The following is an 18847-nucleotide window of genomic DNA, read 5'->3' on the forward strand; positions in this document are numbered from 1 at the left end:
GATGAGGGGAAATGCTGCAAATCCAGGAAATCTTTCAGACATTTGGACTTGGAGGTAAGGATTACAGATAGTGGAGGGAACTGTTACTGCTTAGCTCTAAATGGATGCGGTTTGAAGTTAGTGCTTGGAAGGGGGGAAGTGAAGGGAGGACCCGGCAGTAGAGCGACCCTGGGCCGCCCCATCTGCAAACAGGGCCCTGTGAGGGGGACCTGCAGGATCAGGCTCTTTCTGGGAGGTAACTAGAACCTGGTGGGGAAATTCTGTCTGTCCTCACAACAGCTTTGAGTCTGAGGCATAAAATCCCTCTTTTCTTCCTAGCCTTTACCTGGGGTGATGCAGCAATGCGGGGGAGCCCTGAGTTTGAAGTCCTCTGACAAGCAGTGCAGCAACATTTGCAGTCACATCTCTTCCAGCATTGCTCCCCTATTCCAGAGCAAAAACCCCCAAGTATTTCCAGTGTTTTTTCAGCATGCCAGACAGCAGACATTCACCAGAGCCCTTGGAGATGTTTCAAGGAGTGAGCAGCCACATGAAAGCTGCGGAGAACGTGCTGGCAGCCCTGGGTGGGCTGCGCTCGCTGCAGGCACCATCCTTCACTCGGGGCTTTCACTTGGTGGGGCAAAGCCAACGCTCCCGAGAAGGAACAGATTCAAAGATGCTGACAACTCCTTTAAGCCTCACGAGTCTCGTGGCAAATAGGATTACTCTGTCCTCACAGCAGCACTTAAAAAGAGCTTCAGGATCTAAACCCCCGGCTGGCCAAGGTGCTTCTGTGACCAGGAGCCAGCGAATTACCACTTGCTGTTGTTTTTCTTCTTGTGGTACTGGAAGGGAGTTGGGCTTGGGTTGGGTTTGCTGCTAATCCTGAATTAGGGAGTCCTGAGAAGGGCCTCTCAGTCCTAGGGGCAAGCACCACCCCTTGGCATTTTTCTGGGACATTTTCTGGGATAACACCAAGAACTGCCATTGAGGAAAATGCCGCTGGATAACCAGGTGTCTCAGAAGCCAAGAGTCACTTCTAAGGTGTTTATAAGTGCTACAATGGGGAACAAGAGACTGGATTAACTGGTGGCAGTGGGGTCTGCCCTGCGCTGAGCGCTTCGTGGTGTGCAGAGGCTCTGACCCACCTTCACAGATGCTCAACCTCCAACCCTCCAGCTAAAGCCACCTGAGATTTTTTTTGCACTCACAGAGCAAACCAAGAACTCAAACCTCCCCAGTGCAGGGGCGGGGGAAGCTGGGGGGGCTGTGGTGGGGCAGGGGAAAACCTGCCAATAATAACCAAATCATAACAATACTGACATTCCTGAACAAAGGAGCTATCTCTGGGCTCTTTCAAAAATACATTTTCTTGAACTGTATCTCCAGCTTGGCAAACAAAACTAAATTTCCTGACATGAATTTCCACGCAGTCGTGCCACCAGGAAAGAGACAAACAAACAAAAAAAGCTGAGAGAAGTTTTTTTTGTTTGTTTAAACAATATCTTCAGTAAAAAGAACGAGAGTCCCTTCTATTTTCTTGGAAAAGGATGGAGAGAGAAGGAGGGAAAGGGGCAGATAAATAGGAAACCACAGGCTGTTCTGGGGCAGGAAAAGCAAAGGCCAGCATTGGTTTGCAGCAGGACCTGGCCTTGGCTTCGTTTCAGCGCCGAGGGCAGAGGCTGCCGGCAGAAATGTTTTAATTCTGGGTGCCCAGGCTCCAGTGACCACTCCTCATGCCGTACAAAAATACACAGATATTATATATCTTCCCTGTGATGTTTCCCATCCCGTGTGGATGCCCAGCTGGGGACAAGCCTGGGGTTCTCCTGCTGCTGGGCATGTTTTCCCCTTCCCTCAGGTCCAGGAACCAAGGATGCGGGATGCTCCGGGTTTGGGGTGATGTGTCATGTCCCGGGGCTGGACCGATGCTGACGGCTGTGATGGGGACTGCTGGGGGGGCAGATGCAGGGTACCCCCACCCCCCGAGCATGTCTTCATGTCCTCACGGTCCCTTCTGGCCCCTCCAGAGCCCCCTGGGCAGCTTTAGAGATGGGGGACCAAGGCCCTGGGGGTGCTGCCTGTACTCTGCTCCGTCCAACCCCATTTGTCCCCCGCCCCGGGAACATAAGCAGGGCTCCAGAGCAACCCCCCCTGCCCCTTGGACTGCTTCAAACAGATGGAATGACGTAAACCTGACAAGTTTTTATATGTACAGAGATGCTTCTCAAACCTCCCCTCCCACCCCTCAAGCCCCCCAGTAAAAGCCAACAAAAAAACCATTTAAAATAAAAAGTTAAAAAAAAAAAAAACAACAATCAACCTCCCTCCTACTCCCCCCAAAAAAACCCCGACCCAGTCCCCAACTGGGTCTCGGTGGGAAACGGGGATGTGCCGTGTCCCCAGGTGTGGCGGAGTGGGGATAAAGTGACCTCTTCAAAAGGGGGTGCAGGGGGAGCCAGGACCCCGCACGCTCCTGCCAGCCCCCCCGGCTCGCTCCGGCCAGCGGCGGGGACGGGGATGGGTTCAGTAGTACGAGCCAGCCCGGGCTGCGCCGCCACGGTGGCACCAGCCCTGGGGACAGTCCTGGAGGGTGGCCCAGACACCAGGGTGACGGTTCATAGGTAAAAAGCTAAAAACCTCGGGGGGAGCTGGCAGGGGAGGAGGCACCGGGTCCCCCCTGGCCGCCGTGACCCCCGCCGGTGTCCCCACAGCCGACGGGCACCCTTAGGACTCCGAGGACGAGCGAGAGACGCTCTGGAGCAGCGATTTGTAGATGGCAGAGTTCAGGAAGCGAGGGTAGGAGTCTCTGTGCATGAGCGTGTAGATCTGGAGCTGCGCGTCGTCGAAGGTGTGTGAGGACGGCTCCTGCATCTTGCGGTTGATGACCTCCCGCACCCGCGAGTCCAGGCTCACCTGGGCGGCAGGAACAGAAGTGAGGGGTGAGGGACCCCCAGTGAGAAGTCCCCAGCCCCGGTGCCCACTCCTGTACCCCTGAGACAAGTTCTCAAGTCCAACTGTTCCCCCAGCCCTGGCACTACCCATGTCCCTGAGAACCTCATCTCTGCGTCTGTCCAACCCCTCCAGGGATGGTGACTCCACCACTGCCCTGGGCAGCCTGTTCCAATGCCCGACAGCCCTTTGGGGAAGAAATTGTTCCCCAGATCCAACCTCAACCTCCCCTGGCGCAACTTGAAGCCGTTTCTTTGTGCCCGTCTCCCCTCAGCTCCTGTTCTCCAGGCTGAACCCCCAGCTCCCTCAGCCGCTCCCATCACACTTGTGCTCCAGCCCCTTCCCCAGCTCCGTTCCCTTCTCTGAACTCGCTCCAGTACCACACCAGTGTTGTGGAGAGAGTTGCAGCAAGAGGGTTTCCAGGTGCTTCCCGTGTCCCCTTGCTCCGCACAGGGAGGTAGGCTGGGGTGTCCCCAAGCTGGGTGTCCCCACGCTGGGGATGCTCTTTGCTGGGATGCAGCAGCATCTCCTCAGCCCGCTGGTGCCCTCCGGAGGTTTCGGCCCCGCAGCACAACCCATGATCCCACTGCCGCCTGTGTCCCGGCCGTTTTGGGGGGCAGGGTTGCTCACCCCACCGCTGCCCACCCTGCCAGACTCATCCCCAACAACCCACCCCATTCCCAGATCGCTGCAGGGCTGCAGTGGCAAAAACACCCCCCAGCCCCATTTGAGCCTGAGCCACCCCCGCCGAGAGCCCCAGGAGCGGCTCAGCCCCGCACCTCCTTGGGCGAGAGGATGGAGATATAGTCCTCGTAGATCATCCTGGCCTTCTCGTCGATGGTGTGCTTGTTGCACTCGGTTTTGAGCTCCTCGCACGCCAGCCAGAAGAGCATGTTCTCCTCGCTGTACTCAGTCCGCAAGAATTCCCGGAAGACGTTGCGACCCGCCGGGCTCTTCATCAGCTTGTCGAAGGACTGTGCCCAGCCCCGCACCTCCTCTGGCGTGGGTTTGGTGCTGCCGGGTCCCACAGGATGGCAAGAGGACAGCGTTAGGGCCGGCTGGGGGGTCCCCACCGTGTCCCTCCCCGCACGGCTCAGCCGTGCTCACAGGATCATGGAATAGTTTGGGTTGGACGGACCTTCCAGTCTAATCCAACCCCCTGCAATGAGCAGGGACACCATCCCTGGTTCCACCCTGGAGGGACTGTGCCCAAACGCATCCCCTGTGCTCCCACTGAGGTCGCTCCTGCTCAGGCCTAGCTTATTTCAGAGGCTTTTGGAGGTCGCTCACAGGGTCTGTCCCAGTTCCGCTCAGCCAGGCTGGAGCGTGGGCTTGATTTCGGCTGAATTTCACAAGCTGAGATGTATTTTAGCGCTGGCTTTGCACGAACACGGAAGGAAGCAAAAAAACCCTTCCCTTGCTGAGTCCCCAGCCAGAGAGAGACCAACATGGGTCCATCATCCTTCGCAGCTGGGGAAGGAGGGAAGGAGGAAGGAAGGAGGAAGGAAGGAGGAAGGAAGGAGAGAGGGAGGCTGCTCCCCAGCTAACACTCAGTACCTGCTAATGTGGAGCAGGATCAGTAATTATCAGCGGCTAATTAACACATCTGACCCCTGACCCTGCTGCAGCAGGCACTGCAGGGAGCACCCATGGCCAGGCTGATGAGGGGACTCGTACCCACTCCCCAGGGAATGGGTGCTCCGTGTGGGGCACTCCTGGAGCCGGCTGCCAACAGGCCTGCGACACAGCCTGCAAGCTGCTGAGGTCCTTGCGTGTCTCAGTTTCCCTTTGCAAGGGGTCCAAGGGGCAAAACTGTGCAGGGCTGCAGCGCATGGCTCCGGGCTCCCCATTTCCCAGTGGGAACCAAGGACATAGTGCTGGAAGCATCATAGATCAAAGAATCATTTTGGTTGGAAAAGACCCTCAGGCTCATCAAGTCCAACTGCTCACCCACCCCTGGCACTACCCGTGTCCCTGAGAACCTCATCTCCACGTCTGTCCAACCCCTCCAGGGATGGTGACTCCACCACTGCCCTGGGCAGCCTGTTCCAATGCCCGACAGCCCTTTGGGGAAGAAATTGTTCCCAAGATCCAACCTCAACCTCCCCTGGTGCAACTTGAGGCCGTTTCCTCTCATCCAGGAACCCCCCAGTCCTGGCACCCTGACCCCACTCCCCCCCGTGCCCACCCCCACGGCGCTGCCCCTGCACTCACCACGCTTCACAGTTTGGGATGGTCTCCAGTTTGGTCTCCCGGGACGCCCTCCATGCTCGCTCCCGGTCCTCATTCCTAACAGGGAGATGGAAAGGTAGTCAGGGGCATTGGGGACACACCCAGACCCCCACCTTGACCCCCCCAACCAGCCCTGGCCACCAAATCTCCTCCATGGGTACCAGCATCCCCAGTATTGGTCCAGAAGCCAGGCGTGGGATAGCAGTGCCAGAGCTGGGGGTGCCAGTGTCCCCTGTCCCCTTGTCCCTCGCCCCCAGGGTTGCTGGTGGCACAAGGGGAGAGTGGCCTCCAGCCAACTTCCCTCGGCTCTTCGAATTTCGGCGCCTGGTGCCACCCGCAGCGCTTCCTGCTTGCGACACCGTCCCGAGCCGCCCACACAACACGAAACGTGCAAACTTCTCCCCAGCGGGTGGGTGGGCAAAGCTGTGGGCACGTTCCTGCCCCCGCCACCCTGGGGTCGTCTGAGCCCCAAAATGGTCAGTACTGGTCACCGCTTGCTCCAGAACTGGGGTACAGGAGGGATTTCTGTCCCATTGCTGCTCACGGGCCCTTGCAGAGATGGAGGAGGGACCAGCGAAGGGTCACCCTGCCCATGGCCAAATCCCACCAAGCCCAGGGCAGCGTCCAGGAGGGAGATGCTCAGGGCAGGCAGTGAGGGGAGCCGCTCACCACCCTTAAGGCCTTGCAAATGCAAGGAAATGAGATGGAATCAGGTGAGATAGGGCCCCAGGGACACAGTGGGGGTTTGCATGGGGCTGACATCGGTGCTGGGGATGCACCGTGGGTTTGCACGGGGCTCAGCTCCAGAGCTGTTTGCTCCTCCAAGCTCAGTGCTGTTGGTGGCTCTAAAGCCCAAAGCTGCTGCAAAGCCTGAAACCATCAGCAATCTCGGAGTGGGACGGTGCTGAGATGGAGAAGAGCAGATGGGCTCTTCAGACTCTGGGCTACCCAGAGAAGGAGGAGCTGGGGAGATCATAGGCTGGGAGATCATAGAATCACAGAAGAGTTTGGGTTGAAGGGACCTTCAGAGCTCATCTCATCCAACCCCTGCCACGGGCAGGGACATCTGCACCAGCTCAGGTTGCTCAGAGCCCCGTCCAGCCTGGCCTGGGATGTCTCCAGGGATGGTTCATCCACCACCTCTCTGGGCAACCTGGGCCAGGCTCTCACCACCCTCAGCATAAAAAATTTCTTCCTCATGTCTGGCCTGAGATGCAGCCACAGGCAAGTGGCTAGTGAGGTCCTTGGCCTCTCTGGGATGCTCGGGCCGGGGTGAGTGGGGGGACAGACGTACCAGGAGCAGCTGCAGCAGCAGCACCAGCAGAAGCAGCAGGCGTTGGGACGGTGGTTGCTGGCCGGTTGCACCGTTGCTGGAGAAGTCTCATGCCGGGACATCGGAAGGGGTGTCTCTGTGGACGCGGGTCCTGCGTACTGAAAAGCAGGAGGGCAGGGAGCAGGTGAGCTGCTGCTGCCAATTATCCCCCGCTATGTGCAAGCACCCAGAGGTAAATGAGGGACCCCCATGCTGTGATTTCTTTCTGGCTCCCCCTTGCCATCCCAGCCACCGAGATGGTCCCTGGCTCACCTGCGTCCCAGCCTCATACACGGTGCACGGGGGTGGGTCGTGCTTCAGGCGCTCTTCTGCTGCTCTCCGCTCCTCCCAGCGCCCGGGTGAGCCGTGTCACCCCCCGGCTAATGTCCCTGCCACCTCCTGGATGGAGCCTGTGGGGAGGGAGAGGAGCAGCACGTGTCACCTCCGCAGAGGGACCCCCTGGCTTCGAGTGGCTCTGGGGAGGATGCTCCATGCCGGGGAAAGCCTTTTGCAGGCGGTGGGCTGGGCACGGGGCAAATAGGGTGCAAGAAAAAGGAGTGAGAAGGAAAGGGCGGTGAGACACGGTGGCAGGTGCTCTGCCAGCCCCACGCATTGCCTGGGACCCCTCCCACGCTCTGGCGGTGCTGCTGGCGCTGGGCAGGGTGGGGGGCTCAGCACTGGACTTGTGCACCCCCAGCCGTGCCCTGTGCCACGGGGAAGCGTTGCTGGACCCCCCTGGTGTGTTTGGGCCGGGATGGGGAAGTCAGAGCCACTTCACAGCATCATGTGAGTGGAAGGAAACAGGGCGGGGGGGGGCAGTTTTCACAGCTCCTAGTGCTAAACCAAAACTTGCCCCATGCCCGAGTCCAGCGCTCTGCACTGGCCTGGCTGTCCCTACTTGTCCCTGTCCATCCCTGCCTGTCCCTGTCCATCCCTGCCTGTGTCATTGGATCCGAGTCCTGCGCAGACTCAGTGAAGGGGATGGAGCTGGGGTGCAGGTCCCAGCTGGGGACAGGGCTGTCCCCAGAATGTCCCCGTGAGCCCATGGCTACAATCCAGTCCCCCTGTCCCCAGCACGGCCATCGCCAGCAGCGCTCTCCATGAGCTCCTTGCCCGGGCCCTCGCAAACCCTCTCGCTGGCTCCCATCGCTCCTGCAGGAACGAAAAAGGAGAGAGTCTGCGTTTCGCTCCCAATTGTCCCTATTTATAGCCCCGAGTGCTGGCAGGATGGCCGTGACCTTGTCACCAGGCTCTGCTCCCTCTCCCACCGCGCTGCCCTCAGGTCCATTTAACCCCCCAGTTTTTCCTCTTTCCTTTTCCTTGCCCAGACCAATCCTGTTCCAGTCCAGTGCCCGCTCTCCCCCTGCCCACCCCACACCATCCTGCTGCAGACCCCGCTCACCCCACGGCTCCGGGCACGGCTCCCAGCGGGGCTGCGGCACTAATTACAGACGAGGCTGTGGGAACGAGGCAAGCAGCAGGAAAACCTGAAGGCTGCGCAAACCCTGCTCCTTCCCAGCCCACCCCGAAGCAAAGGCTCCACCGCGGCCCCGGGGTGCGGAGCAGGCGGATGGGGGGTGGCTGAGGGACAGGGACGTGGGGACAGCATGTGACATTGCTCCAGGGGGGCTCCCAGGTACTTCACTTCTGCAGCTGGTGCTCAGCCTTGGCCAGAGCAAACCTGCAAGGGGTTGAGTTGAAATGCCCCGGAGAAGCATCAGGATGAAGCAGCATCCCCCAGCATGGAGCATCCCATTCCCGCGCCCACCGGGTGCACCTGGCGCCTGGCCGGGAGGCAGAAACAGCTCACTGCCCATCCTGGGTGCTGTGACACACACCCGGGCTGCACCGAGGGGGGACGGGGAGGGAGAAGAGGGCTGCGAAGGGCCCCCGGTCCATGGCACCAGAAGGCAATGCTGGCGTGCTCTGGGTTTGCAGGGCCGGTTTGCCAGTCTCGTGCACCCCTTAACGCCCCTGTAGCGCCCACCCCCCGTTTCCGGCAGCCCCAGCACTGGTGGATAAGGAAGTCCTGGCGGGTGACGGAGCCGACGAGCACCGGAGGGAAGGCGAGCGTGTGTGCGAGGCTGCAAAAAGAGGAAGGCTGACAAAAAGGGGACGTTTACCCAGCAGAGAGGAGACACACCCCAAAATCTGCCCTGGCCCAAACCTCACGAGCTCCCCAAGCCCCTCATGAACCTTTGCCATCACTGCCTGGTGGCTGCAGCACCCGGCCTGGGAGTCCCCATGTGCTGGGTGTCCCCAGCTCATGCACCCGTGACGTCCCCACCAAGGCTGGCACCGCCCCGTCCTCCCCCCGAACAGAGAGGGGACCCCCCACGCAACCAGACGAGATGAGCGCTCCCCAAAATCACTTTCGAAGTGAAACCTCCCCTTACACCGGGTCAGCCCTGTCCCGCGTGGCCGCACACAAAGCGCCCTGTCACCAAAGCCACCCTGTGCCAGCTACAGCAGGGTCGTGGCATCGGGGTGCACGCGTGGGCACAGCCGGGGCAACGGCAGACACCAGCCATGGGGATGACACCCTTCCATGCACCCCGCTTCCCTGAGCGTCCTGCCTGGGGACGATGCCCTGGGCAGTGTGACGTCCCGCTCCGGCCACCCCCGGCTCTGCAGAGTGGGCACAAACCAACGCGGTGCATGGCATCCCCGGCATGGCCGCTGCCGAGCCCCCGCGTGGCCCCCTGACCCTGTGCCGTGGCTGCCGGGGGGACCCGCTGGCACGTCCGTACCTGCAGCCTGGCCATCGCGCGGCGCTGGCATCGGGTGCCTGCCAGGGTGACCCCAGCGGGCTCAGGGGGTGCGCGGCATCGCCGGGTCTGCGGGCGGGGAGACGGGAGAGAAAAGAAGAGAGAAAGAGAAAAGAAAAGCGGCCGAACACATCCTCTCACAGGAAAGGGAGTGGTAAGGGAAGTGGCAAACTCAACCGAAGAGTTCAGACCTTTTTTGGGAAAGCCCCGGCAGGGCCCGGCTGCTGTGCCATGGGGCTGGCTGTCCCCGCGGGGCAGGAGCGGGGCAGAGCGAGCCCCGGCGATGGCAGAGCCAGGTGGTCTCCCCGCTCCCCACCCCTCGGCTGGGTCCCACAGCTGCCTGAGCTGGGTCCCCCCGGCTGCGACGGGCACCGGCCGCGGCACCGGCTGCTCCCGGGCATCTCGGAGATTGCCCGGGCACACGGGTGCTGGAACAGCCTCGTGGCTTCCCCGAGGAGTGACACGCAGGACATGTCCCCAGGGTGGGCACGGGCTGGTCCAGAGCACCCAGCCGAGGTGGCTTTGAAGTGACGCTGCTTTCTGCCACTCTGTGCCCTGGGTGTCCCCGAGGCTCCAGTGCTGTCCGCGGGGTGAGGATGTGGCAGCGAGGGAAGGGGACGGTGCCCAGGGAGGGAAGCGGTCGGTGCCCAGGGTGGGCCGAGTCAGAGACACCCAGCAGCATCGTCCCTGCGACGCGGGGATGTGCCGTCCTGCCCGCCATGAAGCCCGGCTCCCTCGGCCACGAGTGACTCACAAACAAAGTTGTTTGGGTTTTTATACCTCTTCAGGGGAAAGAAAAAAAAAAAAAAAAAAGGAAGAGGGAGAGAGAGAAATCAGACACCCAACCTCTGTTTCCTTGATTAAATTTGCCCTCGGTACCGTGGCAGGCGGAGGGCTCTGGCCTCGGCGCTGCGCCCACCAAAACCCGTTTGTGGTCTCTGCCTCTTCGCTCGTGCGGGCTCATGCGAGTGGGAAAGGGAGAAAAGGGGAGAAAAGAGGGAGGGGGGATGCCAGCACTCCCTGCACGCTCCCCCGGGCGCCCGGCAGCGGGACGTGCCCGTTATCAACCCGGCACAGCGTCCTGCTCGGCACCGCCGCTTCCCTTGCCCTCCCTGGGGACACCGAGCCGTTATCTCCTCTCTTCCCAACACTGCACAGCCCAGCACCCAAAAACAAACACGGTTGCAGCGCCACCATCCCCAACCCCACCCCGGCTGGGCAGAAACCCCTGCATCACCCAAAAGTCACCCTCTGCTCCAGCAGCCCCTTTTTCTGCCGACACCCTCCCTGCCATCGCTGCAGCGGCACCGCTCTGTTCCTCTGCTCACCTGAACCTCTTTCATTTTCCAGATGCTTTTCCAGGATCCCTCTGAGAGCCGGGAGCTCCTGGGACGTGGCCGCGCTCCCACGAGCAGCCCCAGCACCCCCAGCCCACCGGCCTCGGGGCACCCACCAGCACCCAGGATATTTCTATTCTCCAGCCACAGCAAGAGCTCTCTGCCCCAGGAGGGACCTTCCCTTTGTATTTTACGGGTCAGAACCAGGAGGGCGGCAGCTTTGCTGCTCATCACAGATCGGGGATGATGCGCAAACCCCCCCAGTGCCAGCAGAGACCCCATCCCCAGCCAAGCTGGGCTCAGCCCCTCTCGGAGCCTCGGAGAAGCTGCAAAACACTCGTCACCCGCCCGACTGGCCATGCCGGACAAGTGCAAGCCGAGCCCGGCAGCCACAGCCACCCCCACGCCGCTGCGGGATTCTCCAGTGTCTCGTAAGGGCACAGCCCAGCCCGCAGCCCCCCCCGTCTGTGGGGACCCAGCTCTGCCAAATTCGGCTGAAACCAACCATGGAGCGCGACCAGACGCAGGCCGGCCCTGCTGGCAGCCCCAGCGGGTGGTGGGGGGCTGGCAGCCCCGAACCCCTCTGTGCCGGGGTCACCCCTCGGGCCGGCACCGCCGAGCCCCGCAGCTGCCGCCCGCCCCCGCCGCCTGGCCCAGCCACCTGCCAGCGCCACAGGAAGTTTTAGGAGCTATTTTTAGACGTGCTTTTCTTTTTTTTTCTCCCCCTTTTAGCAATCTATTAGAAAAAGACTCCAGAGGGGTCCCTGGCTCTGCGGGGACGGGGCTGGGCTGACCCTGATGCCACCGGCACGGAGGTGTCAGGGGTCCCAGGCACCGGCTGCGCCGGTGTCCCCTGGTCCCGCTGGGACGAGCGGGTGGCGACACTCACGTGGCAGCACGGGGCCGCGTCCCCGCCGAGCGCGTGTTGCTGATAACACCGGCAGATGTGCCCGCGCACGTGGCGGCAGCGAGCGGACGCCTTTGGGGAGTTCCTCTGCCCAGCAGTGATTTTTCTGCCGTTCGCCAAGACTGGAAAGGCAGGTCCTGGCCAGGAGGACCGCGAGATGCTGCAGCGTGCCCCAACACCTCCCTGGTCCTTCACACCGCGAGGGCCAACAGCCCTGTGGGCACCTGTCCTGCCGGGAAGGGGACGATGCCAGTGTCCTTCTCCGGACCGGCCATCTCCTCTGCTCCCTGTCCCTCTCCAGGGTGTATTTCTGCACTGAGCATCCTCTGAGCCAAATCCCACTGCAAGCCCTCCCGAAAGGACAGCGTGAACCTCTCTGAGATGGCCCAGCTCTCGCACTGAAACAGAGTTAATTATTTCATAGCATAAAAATAGCACCCGCGACAATCAGCTGGGGGATTTATTAAGGCAAGCCCTGACAATTATGTTTCTATTACTAGAGGTATCGCGGCATTGTTAAGGCAGACTCCTATGAAGCATTTGGTAATGGTCCATGCCAAAGGAGAAGAAAGATCACGGTAATCAATACTCAGCAGGGGCTAAACCGCACGGATGGAGTCTGGCAGCTGATGGGAGGGAAGGGAAGAGGAAAGGGAGGGATTTGGCATCCGTGTAGCCAGGGGAGAGCTGAGCCGGGTGGGTGGTGGGGTGCTCCTCATTCATGGGGAGCTGGCAGCCCAGGACCCGCTTGTCCCCATCCCAGTGCACGCCAGTGCAGGCAGCACCATGTCCCCCGGGGACCACGGGGGAGAAGAAGGGATGTTAGTGGTAATTTGGGGTATAGGGATGCTAGGAGGACCAAGGATAGGACGATGAGGAATTGCACCTTCCAAGGAAATAAGGAACCAGAGAATCAGCCCAGGATGGGGATGAAAAGGAGGGACCCTGCATTGCAAGGGAACGCTGCATCAAGGGGGTCGCTTACCGTGGCTCCGAGCGCTCCCCAATGCGGCCGATGGGCGATTTTCCCCCCCAGCACAAAACCAAACCCCACTGGCTGCATCCGGAGACCCGGTCAGGCACAGTGAGGAGGTTTGGGAGGTTTGGGAGCTGTCGCCGGCACGGGCGGGAGGTGGGTCCGGCTGCACAGGTCCAGCCCTGCTCCACATCGACGTGGTCAGGGCAGGGCTGAGCCCAGCAGCCGGCTCAGCCAGCGGTGCGACCGGCCAGGCCAGGGCTGGGGACAGCGGGACCGCTGCCCACACACTGCACCCCAGGGACATCTGCTCACCGCGGTTCATTCGGGCCCTGCTGCCCGCACGCTGCCAGCCCTGACAGATGCCTTTTGGGGTCTGGCTTCACATGGTGCCTTGCTGGTGAGCACCCAGGGCTGGGACATCCCCCAGACCCGATGCCACCGCAGGTCCCCAGCTTGCCAAGCCGAGCTTCTGCTTGCACCAGTAAGAAACCTCCTCCCATGTCAGACTTTGATCCAACAGTGAGGGACTCCAGGAGTCCCCCAGGAGACTGTCCTGTGGGCAAATACCCAGGACAAGGAGGATTTGGTGACCTGTGTGTGGTGCATCCCAAGGGATGTACGTGACCCCTGTGCTGTGGTCACCGTGGCCTCACCGGTGCTGGGACAGCAGCGATGCTCTGCCCTGCCCCAGGCGTGACAAGCAATAGGCAGCTCTGGAGCAATTCGTGTCCTCCGAGACTGGCCACACCGGTTATTTAAAACCCAACCAAAGGGGAAGAAAGATGGCGGGGTTCAGGAAGGAAGCGCTGTCACCCTGCGTGGCTCCTGTGCCACCGAAGTGGCCCCCAGCCCCAGGCAGTGCCTGGCAGCCGCGGCATCCCGCTGCTGTTGGCTGTGGGTGGGTGCCCACGGCAGGCATTCCACACTTAGATCGTGGCAGTTTCCCTTGTTGGGGATCTCAGTGAGAACCCCGATGTGAAGGCCATGGCGATGCCCTTCACCGAGCCCCTGGGCACCGCAGGACGCAGCTGTGCCATCAGGGGACACAGCAGCTCACCTGCCACCGCTGTCACGCCAAGGCAATTCCCCAGCCCCAAATCCCCTCTGCGGGCTCTCCCCTCCTGGTGAAACCCCCGCCAGACTCGCAGGCAGCATCCTTCCTTGGTTTTTCTTTGTTTTCCAAGGCTAGCTTGAGGCTTTCCTTTCATTTTCCAGGGCTCCTGCCCGCTAATGCCAATATGTACCTGTTTGCTCTTCACCTGCCCTTTGCACTGAAACACTGCTTGGGCATTTGCCATCTGACGGTAGAAACTAAAGCCCCACTTTGGTTCATGCCTGCAGGAAGGGGACAAATGGGAAAACCCAAATCCTTAACCCCAACCTCCTTTGCTGGCTCCCTGACCCCCTCGATACTGAACCAGCAGTAAATCCAGCTCTGGGAAGGGGCTGCCAGGGCCCCCACAGTCCTCTGCACCCAGGGCCACGGGGACACCGGGGGCTCCGCTCCCATCCCATTGCTACCCCGGAGCCTCTGCAGCCTTTCTGCCTCCGGAGCGGGCAAGTGCGGACAAGCGAGTCAGGTTTGTGGCAAAGCTGGGCCCTCAAACCCAGCGGATCTTCGCAGTCTGAGCAAAGAACCCTCAAAAGGTCAACTGAGGCTGTTTCCACGTGGTTAGAGAACTGGAAGGGCGGCATGTTATAAAACTCTACCATACATTTTCCTGCTGTGAGGAAAACCCCTTTTTTCCATGTCTAAGCTGAATGTTAAACCTGAACTCCAAAGGACTTTGTTGGTGTTTTCATTGCTGCTGCTGCTCCACCCTCCCACCCCAGTTAAATCTCTGCTCCCACAAAATGGCCAAAGGCGGGAGGCTTGCAGGATGGGCGAGAGGCAGAGCATTCTCTGCTTGTCCCTGTAACTCAGCCGGGACGGCCGAGCTCCTGTGTGGCCAGAGGAGCCGATGGGGTGGGCTGGAGCCCATAGTGTGGGCTGGAGATGATGGGGTGGGCTGGGGCATCGCCCCCCGTGCCCACCTCAGTGGCCCGGGAGGGGGCAAGTCACAGGCAGGAGGTCTGTGTCACCAGTCTCTCCCAAAAAAGGAACCCGGTGGAGTTCAAGCCAAAAAGAATAGAAATAAAATCATTCTCCACGCTCCCAGAGAGCACTTTTGCAGAAGGGCGAAGGGTCGATCAAAACTCAGGGGCTGCTGCCTTCTTTTACACGGTGCTCAGGATCCAGCAAGAGCCGGGATTTTGCCTTCACTGTAGTTTTACCCCAAAGCCACTGGTTCCCGTGTCCCCAGGTCCCACACAGCACCTGGGCAGGCTGGGGGGATGCACAGGGGACACCCCCCACGGCCTGGGGACTAGCACGGCCACAGCTCGTCCCCAGCTCAGCACGGAGCCGGTAGCTCCTGCAGCACATGCACAGCAGCATATAAGCCATTTGACCCCTGCGAAAAGTTACGGGTGTCCTGAAACCTATGGGCACAGCCGGTGGAGTTATTTGCCGCGAACAACGCTGCGGCTCAGCGCTACCACCCCACAGCTGCGGCAGTAAGGATTCGGGACTTTCTGCAAGTCACCGTCCCCATGCTGTGTGGGACAACCCACGGCGAAGCAGCTGGGGAAAGGAATGGGCTGGCTGAACCTGGTGCTGGTGGAAATGAGCTGGAGGAGGCTTGTGCAGCGCTGGGTGCAGAACACTATAAAAGGGAGATGCTGGTGGGGCTGGATGCCAGTTCCCTGAACCGGCGGGAGCTGGGGTGGTGATGGGCACCCAGAGTAGCTTCCCGGTCTGTGGTGGGGCTGCTGGAGGCCCCGCGAGCCCGCGAGTTCGGTTTCTTCCCCTCTTACACCACAGAAGATGTCGGACACTCTTCCCCCATCCTGTCCTCCCCACGGGCAAAAAACAGGTTGTAACACACTAGGGGACAAAAATAACCAGTGGTAAGGTCCAGTATCTTTTCTCCTCCCACAAATTAAGAGGTAGCTATGAAACAACGTATATAAACAACTGGTTTTAGATCCACCCCTCCCTGAACTGCTTTTGTGATGGAAATGCAGAGAGAGATGTGCAGCGGCGAAGAAGGAACCGAGCAGAGGGAAGTCTCGGCGGAGGCCGTGGGCACCGGCTCACCCGGAACCCGCTGTTATTCCAGGCAAGAGCCCGAAGCGCCGAACCCCGAGAACGCGTGGCAGGCGGCACGAAGGCAGCGATGCTGCCGGCCCCACTCCGCTTTTGGGGTGCTCAGGCACGGCCAGGGTCTGGTACAAGGAACTGGCCTGAGGAGCAGGAGGAGCTGGAAGGGAAAGGCAGAGCATCCTGCGGGATGGGTCAGGAGCGGTGGCTCTTACCTCCCCCCCTTGAGCTGACTTTGCAAAATGATTTTGCCCAGAGGATAAAAATGTGGAAGAAAAGCCACAGCAGCTTGAGCCCACGCTCTGCAGACACTGAGGAGCGACACAGCGGCTGCTTTGCCACTCTGGACCTGTTGTTCGGAGAGAAGAGCCCTGAGCACTCAGCTCACTCGCCCCCTTTGCAGGAGCCCAGCTGAAACTCAAGATGCTGTAGCCAAAGTCCAGCCTAAAACTGAGATTACAACCAAAGATAAGCAAAGGCAGGAGAGGATGCACTTCGGGAGGCGGCAGAGATGTGCTGCTCCCGTACCTCAGGCAGACTCAGCATTAATTACTCTGCCAAGGTATTTTTCTCCCTTACTCTCTCCGGGTTTGAGGAGCATTATCTGATTATCTGCCTTCAGTTCCTTCTTTTTTTTAATAACAATATCAAAATGGGCACCTGCGCCTTGATTGAGATATATTCATGTCACTAAATTCATGCTTCTCCACTATAATCTTATGAGGTGGGGTTTGTTTAATTGCTGAAGAACACGACTGTATTTTGATTAGCGGCTTGAGTCATTTGTGGGGAAGGGCTGACGCGGAGGAGCTAAAATCCTTGTACGGAAATCTGATGTGGTGCTCTCCCTTGGGAGATATTCTGAAATATGTGCCCACTGGGGCAACCCGTTTTCCCAAAGAAAATTATATCCACCAGGCCAGCAAATGCCACCGGCCGCGCTCATCCAGTGTGACACGGGACAAGCATCTCTATTGACGGGGATGGTGGAGACGCATCCAGAGGGGAATGAACTCCCCTCGCAGCAGGGAAATCCCTCCCACTCACTTAACACTTTTTGTTTAGTTTCTTAAATAAGGCCATGGATCCGCGCCAGAGCAGCCTCGTGGAAGCGGCGGGGAGAGGGAGCTTCCCGGGGGAACCTCTCTGTGCCCAGAGACGCACCGCGATCTGTACATGGAGCAGCTCCGGCGGCTGTGCCGGGCCCTCTCCATCCCTCGCTCATGGGGACACAGCTCCGAGTCACGACATCCCATGAAACTGCCCATGAGATGGGCTCGTGTTGGGCGATGCTCAGATGTCACATCCCCGTGGGAGAGAGCTCTGTCCCGGACACCCCTGAGCCGGGTCCCTCTGTCCAGCCCTTTGGCCGCTTTGCTGTTGGAGGAGCCGGTGGGGACTGGTGCCCACTGTCACCCTGACCTCAGCCAACCCCCCGGAGCCTCAGCGCTCCCCTGGCCGGCCAGGTCAGGGCTCCCCATCACCGCATCCCTTTGCATCGGGGGATCCGCACAGGGAGGGATCCAGCCTGGCCGAGCCGGTGCGAGGATGCTCCAGCACCGCCTTGGCACCCACCTGTGGGTGCAGGGGGGGCCGGGGCAGCCCTGGACGGGGGAGGCCTTCGTGGGGGGGGGATCCCCCATGCAAGGTCCCCCCCGCCAAGGCTGGGCAAGCCCCGGTGCAGCCGGCCCTGCGGCTGGAAGGTGCCCCCCTCCTTCCCCCTCCATCCTCCTCCTCCTCGCAGGAGCCCTGCCCTCCCCGGGGTGATGCGGCGGGGATGCCCCCCCTGCTCGGTGCTCAGGGTCCCCCCCCTCCCCGCCGGCCGGTCCCTACGGAGCATCCCGCTGCCCCCACCCCTCCGCCAGCCCTCGCACATGGGGCTGGTGACAGGCAGCAGCCGGACACACAGACGCACGCACGGACAGACACACAGGCACAGCCCGACCTCTCCATCAACCCCGGCGCTCCGCCGTGCTCGGTGCGTGTCCGGGAAGCGGGGGGGTGTGGGGGGGAGCGTGCACAAGGGAGGATGCCCGGGGCGGGGGGCGCATGCAGAGGGAGCGCGGCAAGCGGGCGGGGGGGGCCGTGCAAAGCGGGGTCCGCCCGGGGAAGCGGGGAGGGAGGCTGGGCTGGGCACCGGGCGAGGGAGAGGGTGATATGGGCCCGTGTGTGTGTCCCCCACCACCCCCCCGCCCCGCGGCATCCCCGGGCCGGGACACCGGGTACTCACGGGCCGGGCATCCGCGCCGTCCGCGGCCCCGCCGCCCCCGGCCGCCGCCTCTGCGCTGCCTCCGGGCTCGGCACCGGAGGGAGAGGGAGAGGCAGCGGGAGCGGAGCGGCTGCACTGCGCACGCGTCCCCCGGCCCCTGCGATTGACTTCCTAAAGCAATTGCAGCTTTGGCACTTCCTCACGTCAAAACACACACACAGAGACACACACGCCCAGCGCCTTGCACCGGCACACGGTATGGGCACTCAGCACCGGCACACGGTATGGGCACCCTGCACCGGCACCCGGTATGAGCACCCTGCACCGGCATCTACTACATGCACCCAGCACCAGCAACGTGCACCCAATACTGGCACCTGCACCAGCACCCATTATGGGCACCCAGCACCGGCTTCTACTACATGCAACCAGCACCAGCAACATGCACCCAAGTACCAGCACCTTGCACCCAGTACTGGCACCCAGCACCAGCGCCCAGTACTAGCACTTTGCACCCAGTGCTGGCACGCTCCATCAGCACCCAGTACGCAACACCAGCACTACAAGTCCCCTCTGCCCTTTCGAGTTCTGCACCCATCCCCGGAGCACGGCGGGGTTGCTGTGGGGCTGCCCCGGGACCAATTCCCAGCCAAGAGCCCCTGCCGAGGAGCGGCTTTCCCTAAATCAGTGGTTTCTCTGCCCCCTTTTTTTTTTCTTTTTCCCAAAAGGAGGGATTATGCGTTGCTAAAAATAAAGGGTGATAAAACTTTTGGGAGAGAAAGGAGGTATAAAAATTTCATGATCTTGCCAGCCAGGGAAATTATCCCACTTTATTATTTAAAACCTCATTAAAAACCATTTCCCTGGGAGAGACAATGATCAAACCACCGCCTATTTCAATCCTCGAGACGTGCATGCTGCTACGTGGGGAAAAGCGTTTAAAATAGGCCCCTACATGTGACTGCTCAGCTGAAAACACCAACCCCGACCCCCGCCCCTGCGAGAAGCATCATCCCGAGCTGAGCCCCTG

General features: G+C 60.7%; 1 protein-coding gene across 2 annotated transcripts; it reads right to left on the minus strand.

Moving 5' to 3' along the window:
• Nucleotides 1-2306: 2306 nt before the first annotated feature.
• RGS19 (regulator of G protein signaling 19) lies at nucleotides 2307-17908 on the minus strand. 2 transcript variants are annotated; one of them, XM_065645720.1, is made up of 6 exons: nucleotides 17839-17908; nucleotides 6749-6885; nucleotides 6458-6594; nucleotides 5146-5220; nucleotides 3711-3945; nucleotides 2307-2895 (listed from the first exon to the last, which is right to left on the minus strand). In XM_065645720.1, exons 3-6 carry the CDS (start codon nucleotides 6556-6558, stop codon nucleotides 2707-2709), a joined length of 600 nt encoding a protein of 199 aa, XP_065501792.1. In that variant the 5' UTR covers nucleotides 6559-6594; nucleotides 6749-6885; nucleotides 17839-17908; the 3' UTR covers nucleotides 2307-2706. The 2 variants fall into 2 exon arrangements, with proteins under 2 accessions (XP_065501792.1, XP_065501793.1); XM_065645721.1 differs by lacking the exon at nucleotides 17839-17908 and adding an exon at nucleotides 9226-9263.
• Between the last annotated feature and the right edge of the window lie 939 nt (nucleotides 17909-18847).

The sequence above is a fragment of the Caloenas nicobarica genome, chromosome 15 (assembly GCF_036013445.1).
Source record: "Caloenas nicobarica isolate bCalNic1 chromosome 15, bCalNic1.hap1, whole genome shotgun sequence".
Taxonomy (NCBI): Eukaryota; Metazoa; Chordata; class Aves; order Columbiformes; family Columbidae; genus Caloenas; species Caloenas nicobarica.

What these genes read in the sequence shown, in the direction of transcription:
- RGS19 (XM_065645720.1), bottom strand. Translation starts at nt 6,558, where the DNA reads ATGTCCCGGCATGAGACTTCTCCAGCAACGGTGCAACCGGCCAGCAAC. An exon ending in TGCTGCTGCAGCTGCTCCTG is followed by an intron (nt 5,221 to 6,457) that starts GTACGTCTGTCC and finishes TCTCCCTGTTAG; the next exon opens with GAATGAGGACCGGGAGCGAG. An exon ending in CCATCCTCTCGCCCAAGGAG is followed by an intron (nt 2,896 to 3,710) that starts GTGCGGGGCTGA and finishes CCTGCCGCCCAG; the next exon opens with GTGAGCCTGGACTCGCGGGT.